Below are 17,306 nucleotides of genomic sequence, written 5' to 3' on the forward strand. Positions count from 1 at the left end.
GTAATAAGATTTTATTTTCTAGTTGAATAAATAAACAAGACAATAAAAATAACATATATCTGTAAGTGTTATGGAAATCATTAGGAAAAGTTATTGTTTAATAGACAATTTACTGCATGATATAACAAGAGCTGCAGCTGATTTAATTTTCACAGCTTTCTTGAGAAGGTAATATTCAAGCTAAAATTTAAATGAAATAAAGGATAAGAGAACTCTTCTGTAATAATAAAGTGAAAAGTGTTATGGAATTAGGTTTTCATGTTTGAGAAAAAAAATAGGTCATTGGTGCATCAGCTACAGTTCTCTGCTCTACCAGCAGAGCTATCTAGGGGACAACATTAAGATATTTGTGATAAGTAAATGAGAATACACACATATAAATAGATAGATGATATAGATGTATGTGTATTGTGTGTTACACACACACACACACACACATATATATATATACATATATATATATATTAAATAGAGATATAAGATGTAGGGATATAACATTCCCAATAACTATGAGCCTTGTAGAATATAAAATGTCTTTTGCCTTGTATTTCTCCTCTTTTCAATCAAATATAATATCAGTTTCTAAGGAATTCTTTTTTTATTTTAAATTAAGTGATAAGTGGGTATGAAGGAATACAGAGAGACAAACTCCTGCATGCACCCTGACCGGGATCCACCCACCAAGCTTCCTACAGGATGATGCTCTACCCATCTTTGGCCGCTGCTCCACTGCTTGGCAGCTGAGCTATTTCAGCACCTAAGGCAGAGGTCATAGAGTCATCCTCAGGACTCGGGGCCAACTCACTCAAACTGCTTGAACCATGGGTGAGACAGGGAGTAAGAAAGAAGGAGAGAAGTGAGATGGGGATGGGTAGAGAATCTGATGGTTACTTTTCTTGTGTGCTCTTACCCGGAATCAAACCCAGGACTTCCACACACTGGGCTGATGCTCTACCACTGAGCCAACCAACCAGAGTCCTAAGAAATTCGTAATGGGCTCTCTTTGCCATATTAGGAGGACAATATAGATAAAGGTGAAGTACATGAAATCATAAAAGTTAGAAAATGATTTTGTTCAAGTTTATTCTTAAATTAAGTGAACATATAAATTTCATATTTTAATTCATATATTAAATATCTTAGAAAATTAGCTTGACTATGATTTTCCCTAGAAAAAGACTTTAAAATTGGCCTGACCAGGCAGTGGCACAGTGAATAGAGTATTGGTCTGGGATGCACAGGAACAAGATTTGAAACCCTGAGGTCACTGGCTTAAGTGCAATGCTCATTCAGCTTGAACACAGGCTCACCAGCTTGAGCACAGGTAGCCAGCTTGAGCATGGTATCATAATCATGACCCCATGATCTCTGGCTTGAGTCCACATGTCATTGGCTTGAAGCCCAAGGTTTCTGGCTTGAGCCCAAGAGGGCTGGCATGAGCAAGGGGTCACTGACTCAGCTGTAGACATCAGGTCAAGACACATATGATAAAGTAATCAATGAACAATTAAGGTGCCTCACAAAAATTGATGCTTCTCATCTCTCTCCGTTCTTTTCTGTCTATCCCTTTCTCTGTCTCTCTCACTAAAAATAAACAATCAAATAAATAAATAAATACTTTAAAATTGTTTTTGTACAAAAGCCTGATAACTTCACCACTTTTGAGTATAATTAAAATTATTGCAATGTTCTTTATAATTTGAATTATCACGCTTCTCTCTTTTTAAATGTTTGCAAATATTTAGCTTAATTATATATAGTGGAAATGATTCACACATCCTTTTTTTACATTACTTTTTTTTTTTTTTCCAGAGAATTTCTTAATTGTTTATTTATCAAGAGACGTTACTCCTTAGCTCAAATTACTTATTTTTCATAGTTCAGGAACACATGTCAGCAACAAACTTCCATGGAATTCAACCCAAAGAAATTCTTTACATTCCAAGGTCACTTTGTACTCTGAAAGATACCAGCCTTCCTCATTTCCTCAAAATCTTTCATGGAATCATAATTTCTGTAGAAATCTGCATATGCCTTCTTTCTTGGCTCAGCCACACCAAACTTATAGAAAGTTGCCACCCCCAGGGATACAATGATGGCTCTAACAAGATGCATTCGCAGACGCTTGGCCAAAAGGCCACGCATCTGAGGCTTTGTCAAAGCACTGGAAGACATGGTCGTTATATTCTCCTCCACACCAACGTCCTTCCCGGTGAAGAAACGGACTACCTTACATTACTTTTATTTCTAGGTGACAATAATTTTTTTTCTTTAAAACATCAATTGAGTATAATTACAATACCAAAATTAAAAGAATAGGAGCTACTCTGAGTTAAATACCTTATACAAACCAGATATTAAATTGGGACTTTGTCATTAGCAAGGGAGCATCCCCAAAAAGAGTCATTCACACACAATTTATGACTTTCCACAATGGCAGGTTTATTAGGGGAGACCTCCCCAATAAGCCAATAGAGTGACATACAGAGAAGGAGAGCTTATGTGATAGAAGCAAGCTGAGCAAATGTTCTGCGTGAAATTGAGTTGGGTGGTGATCAAACCAGGCCACTACAGTGGCAGCAGGCATTCAATGGAGTGGAAGTCTGGCAGCCAACCTCAAGCATGAGCTGTGCTTCAACCAAGCTCGAGTGTTTGGTGTTTGGAGCTCTGAGTTCCGATAGCCCAGCAGGGGTTTTCAGATAAAGTCCTTATATGAGTGCTTAGACTAGTAATTTTGAATATTCTGAACCCATCCCAAAGGCATACCAGTTATACTCCATTACCTCAGTCTTAACATAACTCTTGACATAACTGTCATAGTTGACAGTGACTCAATATTGCACTGTCAAGGGTATCCAAAAGTCTGCTCTGCTCTTGCTCTATAAAGGCTTTATATTTCATTTTAATCACATTGTTGAGTAAACTAAAGTTGTGTCTTATATTTTGATAACCATATTATCATTTTAATGTTCCTATACTTTTTATATTGACTAAATATTTATAACAATATTTCTATGTAAGAAATACAATCAATCGCTTTGAAGACTAAGGACATTGACATAATAATGACCACATTTGTTCTTATCATTCTCTACACCGCAGTGTGTGTGTGTTGCCTGTGCATGTTCAAATTCACAGAGCTTTCACAGTGTAAAAAAAAGTTCTCAAAAACATAGTGCTTCTGAAGAAACTATAAGTCATTTTGAGAAAGTATAATATGAAATGATAAAATGTAAAAATATTTTTATTTCTAAAATCCTTATTAATAAATTCTAGCAGTTGGATATTATGACTACTGTACATCACAAATAAAAAGCTTAGATTAATGATGACTGAAGACTCTGCAGGCTAGAAGTGCATTCTGATAAATTACCTTGTTTACATTTAGCATTTTAAAATTACGTATCTTTGGATTTAAATGCTCAAAGTGCAATTTAAATTGGTATCAGCACAAAGGAACCATTATTAGAAAAATAAAGAAGATTTACACCAAATAAATGTAGGTGTGTGGCTGGATCTCAGTAACAACTATGAATGGGAACTTGCATGCTCCATGGACTTTTTCTCCATTTCTTCTGTTTCCCTTTGAAAAATGTGTTCCTTACTTTCTACGTATATAGAAGTTCTTCTTATACTACTCTGATCTACAATACAAGAAACAGATTCCAGTAACTCTTAAACACTAGAGCATTTTCTTTTAACCAGGGCAGAAATCCAGGTCATACTTTTCCTTGAAATCCATAACAGTAAAGAGACATGAGATTAATTTATCAGTATTTTTAGAGTATTTTATGCCAGACAAAAATCTCTGGCCCAGAGATCAATTTACATAATAAGGCCTTCTTGCTGACAGTCCTGAGAAGAGGAGAAAGGTTGGGGGTCAAAGGCCCAATTCCCAGAAATTATATGCTAAGAAAAAAATTAAATTTATTTCACGACAGTTTATACACAGTTTATTATATATTATTATACTTGGTTTTATTATAAAATTTTGATAATTATGTAAAGAAAATTTAATTTAATAAAATATTTTATGAGCCAAGTTGTCTTTTCTTTGATCATAATATCTAAAAATGATTACAATTTTAGATATTAATAATTTCAAGTAAGAGCTAAAAGGATCTTCCTAATATCTCATATATTGTGAACAATATTTCAGTAGTTGACAATTTTTTAATGTATTAAAAAATATTCTCATTTTACAACTATATGTTTATGTTTATATTTAAATTGTAAAATCCTGTGCTTTTTAGAGTTGACTAACTGAATTTATCTCAAATCAATTATTTGGCAAGATATAAAATGTTCTTCTCTTTTTATTGATATTTAAACTGTGCTAAGTGAGAAATAATCCCTCAATATACAGGAAACGTGACATATATGGAACAAACTAGAGATAATAGAGCTTAAATTGTTTTATCCCGTTTATCTGTTATTTCTATAATAGTATAGATCAAAGGTCATAGATTTATTCTTTTGGGCATCTTTTATTATTGTTGTGATTGGTAGAGACATACTGACCACTGGGCAATCTACATAAACTATTAAACTAAAACTACACAAAAGTATTATATAAATTATAAACTCTGTCTTCTGAATTTCAGAGTAAGACTGTATAATTGTTGTTGGGTTTTGATTCGTCATATTTTTGTATGCTAAAAAGCATGTTCAATTAATGAAAAAAATAGACTGAAATTTTAATAAGACAACTAAGCTGTGTTACAACATTAAAAACATTTTTGGTAAATATTAATTACATTGATATAAAAAGGAGCTTAATTTCTATTTCTCTATATGTATTTTGTACTAAAATCGGCACTTGATAAATACTGGTTAAATGAAAATCTCCGATGAGTAATCTGGTAGGAAATACTTAACCTCACCATTAAAAAATAAAACCAATATTATTACAGACTATAAAAAACAAAAAAACAAAAATACTCCTGCAGTTTATTTTAAAAATGTAATACTCTTTAAATGATTTAAATAAGAATATTAAGGTTATGTGTTATAGATATTGAGATTTAGAAAGCAAAAGAAATATTTCTAAAGTTAATAATAATGTTAATAATATTCAGACAGACTTTGTTCTTTTGACACTTCTTAATAAATATAAGTGGAATTTTTATTTGGCTTTTGTATTTATATTATACTTCAAGGAAGCTCATATTGCATAGCATAGGTACTTGTTTGTACTTGATTAGAACAGTACTTGCAATCCTTCTGTATGTATATATACAATGAGTATTGCTAAAAATAGTCAATAGTTTATGAGCCTTTAAAACTAAAAACATATTTAATATCTTACAGAGGATTAAAGAATGTACTTTAGTTTATAAAATTTTAGGTACCACAAAACATTCAATAAATGAAAAGAAACAACAATAAGAAATAAAGTATAATCATATCATAATACACTTTATTTTAGAAATCAAATTATAAACCACAAGATGGAGCTGGAATGACATTTTCTATAAAAAGTGAATAAAACTTGACTTGCCATGTTTTCAAAATAAATGTATTCTATAAAGAACTAAAATTTTTTTGAAATACCATGTAAGATTTCTTGTATTGCATAAGTATTTATATATTTTTAGTAATAAAGTCATTATTCTTTAAAATGACTGCACAGTATATGTATAAAATACAAAATTATATCTAAAATAGTTATGCTAAAATATTTGCAGAACTATATCTACTTTAAAATAAAAAGAGAATATATAATAAGCAGGCTGAATAAAATTTTGCAAAGTGACTACTGAGTTTTTCCCTTTATTAATTATCAAATAATAGTTTTAAAGTATAGTATATTTATTTTTGAAAAGGACTTTAATCATGTTAGAGATAATTGTTTATATACCTTATGCATTTGATATATATGTACCTATATATATTTATGAAAAGGCAATATTTAGCTATATTTAGTTATATTCCTTTTACTGTATTATCTGTTTTACTGTCTATGGTATTTATATATATTTACATAAAATTTATTTTCTATAACTTAAACTTAGGAAACTTTCCATAGTCTCTTGGCTTGTCTTCTACCCTTATAAGAATATGTAGTAGCATCTTCTTAACCACAGAAAACCCTCAAAACACTGTTAACATAATAGATTTTTAAGCAATGGCAATTTATTAGCTATTAAATTGTTCAATATTTTATTTCTAGGTTTTTAACAAAACACTAAATCAAGATAACCAGGCAAAGAAACACAACAGTTTTCATTTTAAATTATGTAATTAAGCAGAGATCATGTCTTCTATATAAATTAAGATCATTTACTACTAAGAAGGATTATACACTGCCAGAAGGATTATACTGTATTGTTTAAGAGAAGTTAGCACTTCTGAAATACACCAGCAAGTTTACTGTGATATGGATATTTAAAAATGATCTCCAGATCTGTTTAAAAATGGAATATAAACTAAGTGTTTCTCTCTTACATACAGTCTGCATATGATATACTGAAACAATGATTAGCAAGCAAAATATAGACAGACTTATACATAGCAGGCTGAGAGCTATGGGAGGGGGGGTGGGAGTAAGGGCGAAGATGGAGGGATATAACAAAAAAGGACAAGACAGACAAAAACCTCCTGGATATGGACAACAGCGTGGCAATTGCTGGGAGAGGAGGAGATGGAAGAGGGTTTAGGGCCATAAATAGTGATGGACAAAGACTTGAGCTGGGAGGTGAACACGCAATACAGTGTACAAAGACAAGTTGTAGAATTGGGTACCTGTAAAATTATGTTAACTAGTCACTTTAATAAAGTCAATTTAAAAAAAAAGAAAAGAAAGTGCCAACCATAAAAAAAATGAAAGATATATACAAATTTTAAAAATTGTATAAATATTCTAAAAGCAGTATAATCTAGCTAGGATTTAAGATTATTCTAGATTGCTGGAAAACTCTAAGAAACTTCATTCTTTATATTTTTAAAACAGTCCCTCCTTTTTTTATACTGGTTTTATTTTATTTTCCCTAACCACAATAACTCATTTCTGTTTGATTCTCAATGGAGAAATTAAAGTCATCCCTCGCCATATTGCAGTTCACTTTTCACAGTCTCACTGTATTGCAGATTTAAAAATTGTATATATCTAATTCTGTATCATGGATTTTTCACTATATTGTGGAATTTTGCAATATACAGTTTTTTTATATATTTATTATTTTAATTATTTTTGTGGTAAAATAAGCTTTTTCTAGCCTAAAAAACTTGAAAACAATATAAAAAGAGTATGGGAATAATTAATAACAGTGTTGGAAAGAATGTTAAGAGTGTGGAGAGGGTTTATAAAGCCATAGAATATATATAAATAAAATAAATATAAGGTTGCTACTTATATTTTTGCCTATCGTGGGGGCGGGGGGGTTGGGAGGATGGTTTCTGGAACCTAACCCCTGCAATAGATGAGAGAACACTATATTTTGATATAAAAATGTACCAAAGAGCCTGATCAGGCAGTGGCGCAGTGGATACAGTGGCAGACTGGGACATAGAGGACCCAGGTTCAAAACCCTGAGGTTGCCGGCTTGTACATGGGCTCACCAGTTTGAGCACGGGGTTGCTGACTTGAGTGTGGGATTATAGATATGACCCCATGGTCGCTGGTTTAAGCCCAAAGGTCACTGGCTTGAAACCCATAGTTGCTGGCTTGAGTAAGGGGTCACTAGCTCTGCTGTAGCCCTCTCTTCTGCTCAAGGCACATATGAGAAAGCAATAAATGAACAACTAAGGTGCTGCAACAAAGAAATGATGCTCCTCATCTCTCTCCCCTCCTTTCTGTCTGTTCTTATCTATCCCTTTCTACATCTCTCTTTGTCTTGGTCGCACACACAAAAAAGTCCCAAAGAAAAGAGTTTTTTTTAAATTTAAATATATTTTTACAGTGAAATAGTTAGCCTATTATGCAGAATACCTGATAGAAACATCTCTTGGGAGATGAGGGGTGATTTGAGTGTACTATTATATTATTATATAAATGGTCTCTTTCAATAATCCAATTGTGAGATGTGGGACGTTGAATGAGGAGCAACTACAAATATTGATCAACTTACGACCTATGCAACTTATGACCATTCGACTTTATGACTACAATCGCTAGCCACGACTGCTCTGTGTCTGGCAGTGCAAGCATTGCCCAGCTGGGCCTACGACAGTGCGGACCAGCTTCACGTGCACCATTTCAACTGTTATCCCAGACTCAGTACAGCAATTTGTGTTTTGTGTCTTGGATATTTTTCATCAAACCCCTCCCAAGATGTCTACCAAGAGGAAATTGTCTTTGAAAATATTAAACCAGCTGTACTGGTAATGCAGTGTTTTATTTAAACCTGACGAATGTAAAAATAAGAAACAAAATGGTACAGAGATGATACAAATGGCATAAAATGAACAAAGAAAATTATGATATATTACAATAATGAAAGAAAATTATGATAAAATATGACTTAAAGATTTTTATAACATCATTTCATATAGTACTGTACATATAGCCTACTCAATTTATGACCAAATCATGTTACAACCAGTCTGTTGGAACCAATCATGGTCGTAAGTCGAGCACTAGCTTTACTCAGATGAGACGGATTATACTGAAGATCAGAAAAAAAGGATAGATATGCATCTTAAATGATTAGTATTTTTTTGAAGTACAAGTTCATTTTGCTCTAGTACTTAAAAAATGCATGCATTTTTCCAGAAACTTAAGACTTGATAGGATAAATTATAGTAGTGATAGTTTATATAAACTGTTTCAACCTAAAATGTCTAATTTCATACCAAAGATTAAGGCTGACATTTAAATATGAAAGGGAAAGGTTTTAAGGTTTCAGAAGAGATTAAGAAATCTCTAAATATTAAAATTGACAGAGTTCTTAGGAATATTTTAATTTTAAAATATAAATAAGTTCATTGCCCAAGACAGAGGACATTTCTAATTAATAGGTGATGGCTGCATGAAGCACTGTTCGGATTCAGATAAATGCAGACTTAACCGTAAGGAGTATTTTAACTGATAAATACATCTTTTGGTTAAAGGATTTGCCACATACCTATAGTGCAGTTAACATTATGTAATACCATAACCACATTTAAAGATTTAGCCAATATTACATTACATTGATATCACTCAGAGGCAAAACTCTAAAGGAACTGAATTTATATTGAGTACTTCCTACTTTTCTGTTCCATAAATATCAGATCAATCTGCTTATACATTTTGGCAATGTAGAGAAGTAAACTGAAGCATGTATACATTTTTTAAAAGTTTATTTGCTCGATTATTGATTTGAATCGGTGAGTAACAAATCAAAAGTGGTTAGCGGTGTTCCACCAGCAAGACATAGTGGAAAGGTTTCTATAAAGAAAACATGGGAACAAAACAAAGCAATTATATTAATAATTACAGCATGATTGCCTTATTTTGGAAAGCCCAGTTGGCTGTTTGTGATTGGTTATTCTTAAGTTTTACTTTCTCAGATATAATGCATTAATGATGATTTATGTTTTAGTTTGTTTCTACAGGCCAAAAAGGCATTGGAGCTAACTCAACCTAATGGCTTCCTTGTTTAAATACTTTAGTTATCACCCTTATCGTCATGCTTCCATCCATGAGATACTGACCAATAATTTGGTATTAGCATCATTTGCACTTACCATCAGAGTTTAGTTGTCTTGTGAGACTCATAGGTCAGGATATTAGGTCTATGCAAGAATTTGCTTTTAATCAATTATTGCCATTGTTTATGTTTCTCCAAGTAAAATGAAACCATATGATGAAGTGCTGGTAGTTATGAAGTTGTATTTAAGAACCATGAAGAAGACACAATAATGCACTCTAGAGACTATGTTAATGACTATTAAGAAGATTATACCTAAAGACTGAAGTATGCTCCATAGCCAGCACTCTTGGGAACCAAACCAGTTTGTTCCAAAAATGTTAAAGAATGTATCTGAAAAGCATCGACTTGTTTCAGCCAAGTGGCTTGTTTGTTAATTTTTTATGTTTGAGTGTTTATAATAAAGATGTTGACCCAGCCACAAGACATTATTGCTATGTCATAGATTCTTCCCTGTTCAGACAATAAGTAATTTAAAGATGATCATTTATTTAAAATCACTTTAGCAGCAAAAAATAACCCTGTGACAAAGAAGCATATCTTGAGTAATATATATATTTATTTTTTTTAACCCACTCTTTAAATTTCCAAAGACATTTTTTAAATATTTTTTAATATTTTTTAATTTATTTTATTTTATTTATTCATTTATAGAAAGGAGAGAGAGGGAGAGGAGAGAGAAAGAGAGAGAGAGAGAGAGAGAAGGGGGGAGGAGCTGGAAGCATCAACTCCCATATGTGCCTTGACCAGGCAAGCCCAGGGTTTCGAACCGGCGACCTCAGCATTTCCAGGTCGACGCTTTATCCACTACGCCACCACAGGTCAGGCTCCAAAGACATTTTTATAGTTATAAGTTGAGTTGGCATAATGCTCCATATCATTGAACTAGTGTTTAAATCCTGAGTACAGGTCAATTCAGTTAAACAATTGTATCTTATTCCAGGAAGTATTATTGGAGGTGAGCTCCCAGAGTCAGGCCTGTATGGTACAAGAAAGCAAATTTTAATTTAATTGTGTTTAACGAGAAGCAAACCTATAAAACAAAAACAAAACAAACAAACAAACAAAGGTTAGCAGTTGGAGCAAGCTACAAGTCAGTCTCTGAGTTCGCATGAAAGTCTATTGAGAAGACTTCTAATCTGGGCTCCTGATTTTGGGGTCGAGCCCTTTTTTGTATTATAAATGTTTCTGGTGAGGTCATTGGGTGTTCTGCTGAACTTTCTGAATGACACATTATAAGACACAAAGGTTGGCCATTCAAGAACCATTGTAATGATTTCTCTGAAGTTTGTATTGAGCCGTCTAGCTTCAATTTGTGGGGCTTCAGTCAAGAAAAAGGTGTTTTTGTTTTTTTAGTAAATCCAAGTCAGAGGTTGGAGAAAAATTGGAAAGTTTTAGAAAGATACAGACAGTTATTGGAGAAAATTATTATTCAGAACCCAGTCCAATTTACAAGTGGATATCAAATTGTCAAACATAATAAACAGGGCTAGAATCATGTGATTACACAAAGTGTATTATAGTTTTTACTAAAATGTAATTTTTTCTCTATACAACTACCCGAATTTCTAGCAAAGATAATCACATAAGACTAATTTGTTTGTAAAATAAGTCTAATATCATTAAGACTTGCTTAATTATTTACATAAGTGCATCATGAACAGTGATTTAAGTATGTTCTTAGATATGATATTTCAATTAAGGTTTGGTTATATCCTAAGGGGTTTTATTTGTCCCAAAAAAGTCCACCTTAATTTCTGAAAACTACCAAATAATAAGGAATCTCAGATTAGATTTTAAAAAGCCTTTAAGGCTAAGAAACCAAGCCAAGGACTTCACCAATTACATACAGTTATAGGAGACTAGATTCTTATTTAACTAATGCGAGTCTATTTATTGTCATGAAATTAAAATAGTCAATAAAGGCCTCTAAATTATGGAAGGATCAAGTAAAGAGAAATCAATATTCTATTTTTGTTTACAGAAATATATATTATAAATTGCTAAGAACTATAGAGATCTTAAAATAGAAGAGGAAAGAGGTTGATTAAATCTGGAAAATAAAACACTGACGAACCAGCAATGTTTCAAGCAATGTTATAAAAATGATAATCACCCTCATCACTTCATCAATTAATTACAGTTCCTTGTAATTAATTATTGATTAACACCTAATACTTAGAAGTTTTATGAGTTCCTCAATTTCTCTATTAGAGTTCAGAAAGTTCTTATACAGTTCAGTATTAAGATCTTTAACTTGCTTGACCAGGGAGTGGCACAGAGGATAGGGCATCAGCCTGGGATGCTGAGCTCCCAGGTTCAAAACCCCAAGGTCACCAGCTTGAGCATGGTCTCACTAGCTTCAGCACGAGTCTCCGGCTTGAGAGTGGGATCATATACATGACCACATGGTCACTGGTTTGAAGCCCAAGGTTACTGTTACTGGCTCAGCTGGAGCCCCCTCCCCCATCAAGGCACATAAGAGAAAGCAATCAATAAACAACTAAGGTGCCCTAACTATGAGTAGATGCTTCTCATCTGTCTCCCTTGTTCTGTGTTCCTCTCTCTCTCTCTCTCACTAAAAAGATCTTAAACGTATCTGAACCTTGTATTTGTCATAATGTTTTCATGATTCTCTTTAAAGAGGAAGCACTTTTGTGAAAACATTTGATAAAATAATAATTGTATATATCAAAGGACTTAAAAGGTCTGGTAAAAGTTCATTACAACACAATTGACAAGGAAATTATTATTTTGGGGACACACATTATAAGATAATACCTAGGATTATGAATGATAACATTATACTAGGATAGATCAAATTTTTAGAATTTAATGTAATTAACAGAGTACTTACATCAATATTATATATCCCACAAGCATAATCTGAAGAAGGTTTAACATTCTTTCTTGTTTGTTGTTTCCTATATAATTCAATATAACACATAAGCCTAAATTGTTTAATATATCTGTTTTTTTAAGAATAAATCATTTGAGATACTCCAGGCAACCTCTGGAAAATCCTAATATTAGTTTCTGCTAAAAATGACTTCATTTAGAATTTGATAATGGGAGGTTAGGAAAATATATATCAAAAGTATAAGCACTTGATTAAATATAATCATGATTGTTATTCAATCAATAACAAAGACTTCTAATGCAAATACAAGAAGTAGCACAGTATAAAAATAAATAAATTTATGTTCCTATGAATCAAACTCTTAATTATTTTATAATGAAGACTCAATTCTCCCAAGTAATCAAAGATGTGATGAATAAAAAAAATAAAATAAAAACAGAAGATTATTTTGGTAAGATACAAAATCTTTACTTTCTAGATTGATTAACCAAAAGGTAGACAAATAAACAAACAAAACAAAAAAATTTTATAATCTCTTATTAAGTGCAAACCAATATTCTAAGAAAATCTGTCCTATTTACAAATTTAAAAATTACATTTTTTATATGCATACTATTGTTATTAAAGTTTATTTTTAAAAATCACATATAAATATCTTCAATATAGTATTGGAGTCCTGGTCAGAGTAATCACACAAGAAAAAATTAAAAAAAGAAACATAAAATTGGAAAGGAAGAAATAAATTTGTCTTTGTTAGAAAAATTATATATATAAACTAAAGATTTTCCCAAAATACTGTTAAACTAATCAATGAATTCATTGAAGTTGCAGAATACAAAATCAATATATAATAAGTTAATTTTTACACACCAACAACAAACTTTTAGAAAGAGAAATTAAGAAAATAATTTCTTAGTTATTATCTACCCTCAGTATAAAATAGAAATAAATATAAAGTGGTTAAATATCTGAACACTGCAAACTATAAAACATTAATGAAAAAATTAAAGAAACAGCTACAAATAAAATGAAAAATATTTCATGTTCTTGAATTGGAAAAACTGATATTGTTAAAATGTTCATACTGCCTACAGTAATGTACAGATACACTAAAGTCCTTATCAAAATTTCAATTGCATTTTTTACAGAAATAGAAGACAAACTATCCTCAACTTTTTATAAAGCCACAAAAGACTCTAAATAGGCAAATAAATTATGATTAGGATAAAAAACAAAGCTGGATACAACTTATGTTCTCATTTCAAATTATATTATATAGCTATAGTAATCTAGACAGTATGATATTAGCATAAAAACATACATTCATCCATGGAACAGATTAGATACTCCTGAAAGAAATTCATGCTTATATAAATATAATCAACTAATTTACAATGAAGAAGTGATGAAAATGTAAAGAAAATTGTATCTTCAATGAATGATGCTAGGAAAACTGGACAGCCATATGCAATAGAATGAAACTGGACCCTTATCTTACCCTATGTTAAAAAAAATAAAACCAACACACTCAAAAATGAATTAACTGAAAACAAAAAACTCCTAGAAGACACTATAGGTGGCTAAGCTCTTTGACATTGGTCTTGTTGAAACATTTAGGACTTGACACTAAAAGCAAAGGCAACAATGGCAAAAATAAGATAGCAAAATTATTGTATATCAAACTAAGGAGGTTCTGGCAGCAAAGGTTTTTATACACAAAATAAAAAGCAATTTATGAGATGGGAGAAAATAAATTCAAGCCATCTATCTGATAGGAAGTTAATTAATATAAAATTATACAAGGCACTCATCTAACTAATAAACAAAAACAAAAAATAACCTAACTGAAAAAATGGACAAAGGATCTGAATAGACAATTCTCCAAATAATACATACAAATGGCCAACAGTTGCATAAAAAGGTATGTGATGTTACTAATCATTAAGGAACTGCAATCCAAAATTACATGAAATATCACCTCACACATGTTAGGTTGTCTATTATGAAAAAGAGATAAAAACAATTCTGGTAAGGATGCAGTGAAAAGGAAGCACTCGTACATTCTTCAGGGGAATATAAAGTGGTATGACCACTAAAGAAAGAGAAGAGGATGACAACTTACACACCAGGACTACTCAAACAACTAACATCATTATATATTTTGCAATGCATTTTATAACTCATTGTCAGCATTTTTATGTAAATGAAACTGTATAAGTAAATTTTACATCAACATAAATATAAATAATTTGTTATATGTATTATAGAAGTCAGCAAGTCTGACAGAGTTGGTCTTTGCATTAGACTGGTCCTCTGTTACTTCTTTTGGTAGTTAGTTAATTAATTTAGATTTTAAAATATTGGCATAGTAAAGATACTGAACAGAACAGCAAAGACAAGAGAACATTAGAGATGCATTTGAGAGAAATGTTCATATTCTAGTTGAAGGATTGCAAGTTTCTGAATTTTAGAAACATGTGCATTCAAATCCAGAGATGTATGTTATCTTTTAAATAGTCATACATAGTGAAATTAACTACACTTTCTCCTGATTCTGTATGCACAAAAGTTGACCATGAGTTTATAGCATTGTATAGTTTCCTGCTCAGTAATGCATTTTCTCTGCCCTCAAGGAACAAGCAACAGAGTTTAGGTATTAAGTTTACTATTTACAAACTAGCTTAATGGCATCATAAAAACGTGAACAAAATAGCATAAAAGGTCAGCAATAAACAGACTAAATCTTCTTGCCTTTTAAATATATAGTGTCCAGAATATCCCCCAAAAGCTCTGAATTTGGAAATTATCTGCTGAGCATGCACTGCAGTTAATTTTTATAGCTGTTTAAATATGATGCTTCAGCAACAAAATAAACCATACGCCTGCATAATAAACCCCACTTTGATGCAAATCAATAGGCAGTAATGCTGTATAAAAAGAAGCTAAACACATGGAAACTGTAAGACACCTGTGAATAGCCAAAGCAAAAAAGCAGCACAAAGCTAACCAAACAATTTCTAATATAAATGCTGGAGCAAACTGGTCATAACGAACTCTATTACAAGAAATAGAACAATATAAGACATTCAAGTAATAACTAGATAATAGGAGTCCAACTCTGTCACATGGTTATCTCCTAGGAAACCAGACAGTAGAATAGAAACATCTGAAATAATCAAAACTGTAAGCACTATATCTTTGAAAATGGTTTTGTACTTAAGCCTTTACTGATCCACAAGAATAAAATTCAATCTAAATAAAACCCAAGGATAATTGTAAAACATGATAATAAAAAGAAAAAGAAAGAGTGATCCCATACGGGTACTATCACATTATTCCAGAAGTAGCAGTTGCTGCATGCTGGCATTTATAGGTTAGGTAATCTGAAGGATTTGCCTTAACACACATTCATCTTCTAGTTCGGTGGATTTGAATTAGAAAGATAATGTCATAAAGGTAAAGTTGTACTAGCTTCTATTCCAAACCTGCTTATATAATTCAGGCTTTTGAGAAACATTAATATTAAATTAAATAACCGTTGGAATACAGAAATAATTGCTGCTTAACATACATGTGTACTTAATAGATTTGAATGATTTTTCTTTAGCATTAGATGAAAATTAGGTGAATTTTAAGAACCTCTAATAAAAACTGTATGTAACACCAAATTATTAGGGGCCCAATCATAGTGTTATATGTTACATTCTAATTTAAGATGACCACTTTTATTGTTTGACAATGGTAAAGCATTTGACTTTCCAATGCTCTTACCTACTCCGTGTTAACTCAGTGTGAACATAACCACGAGACACTTCATTGATACAAACAAACAAACAAATAAATAAATGGGGTGAAGTTAGTTTGCAGAATACATTCATTCTTTTAAATTGTTTTCAATCTTGTTTCCCTTCATACTCTGGTGTGTTCCGAACATTCCTGGTAGCCTGGGATGCACAGAATCCCTTAGGTGCACATCTACATTGTGTCTTAATAGCAACTGGACCAGAAAATTTTTTGCACTACAACTTGATTTTTCTCTTTAATAGTGCCTTGAAAATGATTTTTATGTAGACTATTAAGTTAAGTTTGAACAGTATGCATTGAGGGATAATATTATGATGCCATTTCTTTAAAAAAAATAACTGAATTGTTTATTTATTCACTTACCACACTTGACTTGATTATTTGGTCTGTGGAAGGCATACTCCAAGTGGTGGGGGTTAAAAAGGTGACTACAACAAAGTAAGTACTTTGATCTTGTGGAAATTTGTACTATGGAGCAGAAATAACACATAGATTATTTCTATTGTCCTCATACTAACACTTCAGCACAAATAGTATCCATGAATTATAACTGAGAAAGCAGAAAATTAAATAACTTATCTGCTGTTAATTGAGAGAGCAAACAAAGGAACCAACCGGATATTTTTATCATGGCTCTATACCAAAAAAATAAATAAATAAAATCAAAACAAATAAAATAGGAAAAAAACTAACAGAGTCAAACCAAACCAAACCAACCAACCTAACAAACAACAAAAAATAAATGAAAAAAGTATGTTGGAAGCAAGGTTCTGATTCTTTCAGTAATTGTAGATTAAACTGCTAGTCTGTTTAGAGATCAAATGTATTGAACAAGAAAAAATTTTTTTTCTCATCTTGGAATTTCAGATAAGGACACATAATTAGGAAAAGTAGTAATTAACACCTTCATGTCCCAAACAGAGTGCTATGGAAATGCAATACTTTTCGTGCTTATTATAAAGTGACAAAAAAAAACAAAAAAAAACAAAAAAAAAAACAAAAAAAAAACA

At 31.6% G+C, this 17,306-nt stretch overlaps 1 protein-coding gene across 1 annotated transcript; it reads right to left on the reverse strand.

Moving 5' to 3' along the window:
- Nucleotides 1-1,813: 1,813 nt before the first annotated feature.
- On the reverse strand, nt 1,814-2,224 carry LOC136338187 (cytochrome c oxidase subunit 6C-like). Its single transcript, XM_066280305.1, has one exon. The coding sequence runs from the start codon at nt 2,173-2,175 to the stop codon at nt 1,948-1,950; it is 228 nt and encodes a 75-aa protein (XP_066136402.1). The 5' UTR covers nt 2,176-2,224; the 3' UTR covers nt 1,814-1,947.
- Between the last annotated feature and the right edge of the window lie 15,082 nt (nt 2,225-17,306).

The sequence above is a fragment of the Saccopteryx bilineata genome, chromosome 5, assembly GCF_036850765.1.
Source record: "Saccopteryx bilineata isolate mSacBil1 chromosome 5, mSacBil1_pri_phased_curated, whole genome shotgun sequence".
NCBI lineage: Eukaryota > Metazoa > Chordata > Mammalia > Chiroptera > Emballonuridae > Saccopteryx > Saccopteryx bilineata.

Excerpts from the sequence above, each read along its gene's own strand:
- LOC136338187 (XM_066280305.1), bottom strand. The coding sequence starts at position 2,175 with ATGTCTTCCAGTGCTTTGACAAAGCCTCAGATGCGTGGCCTTTTGGCC.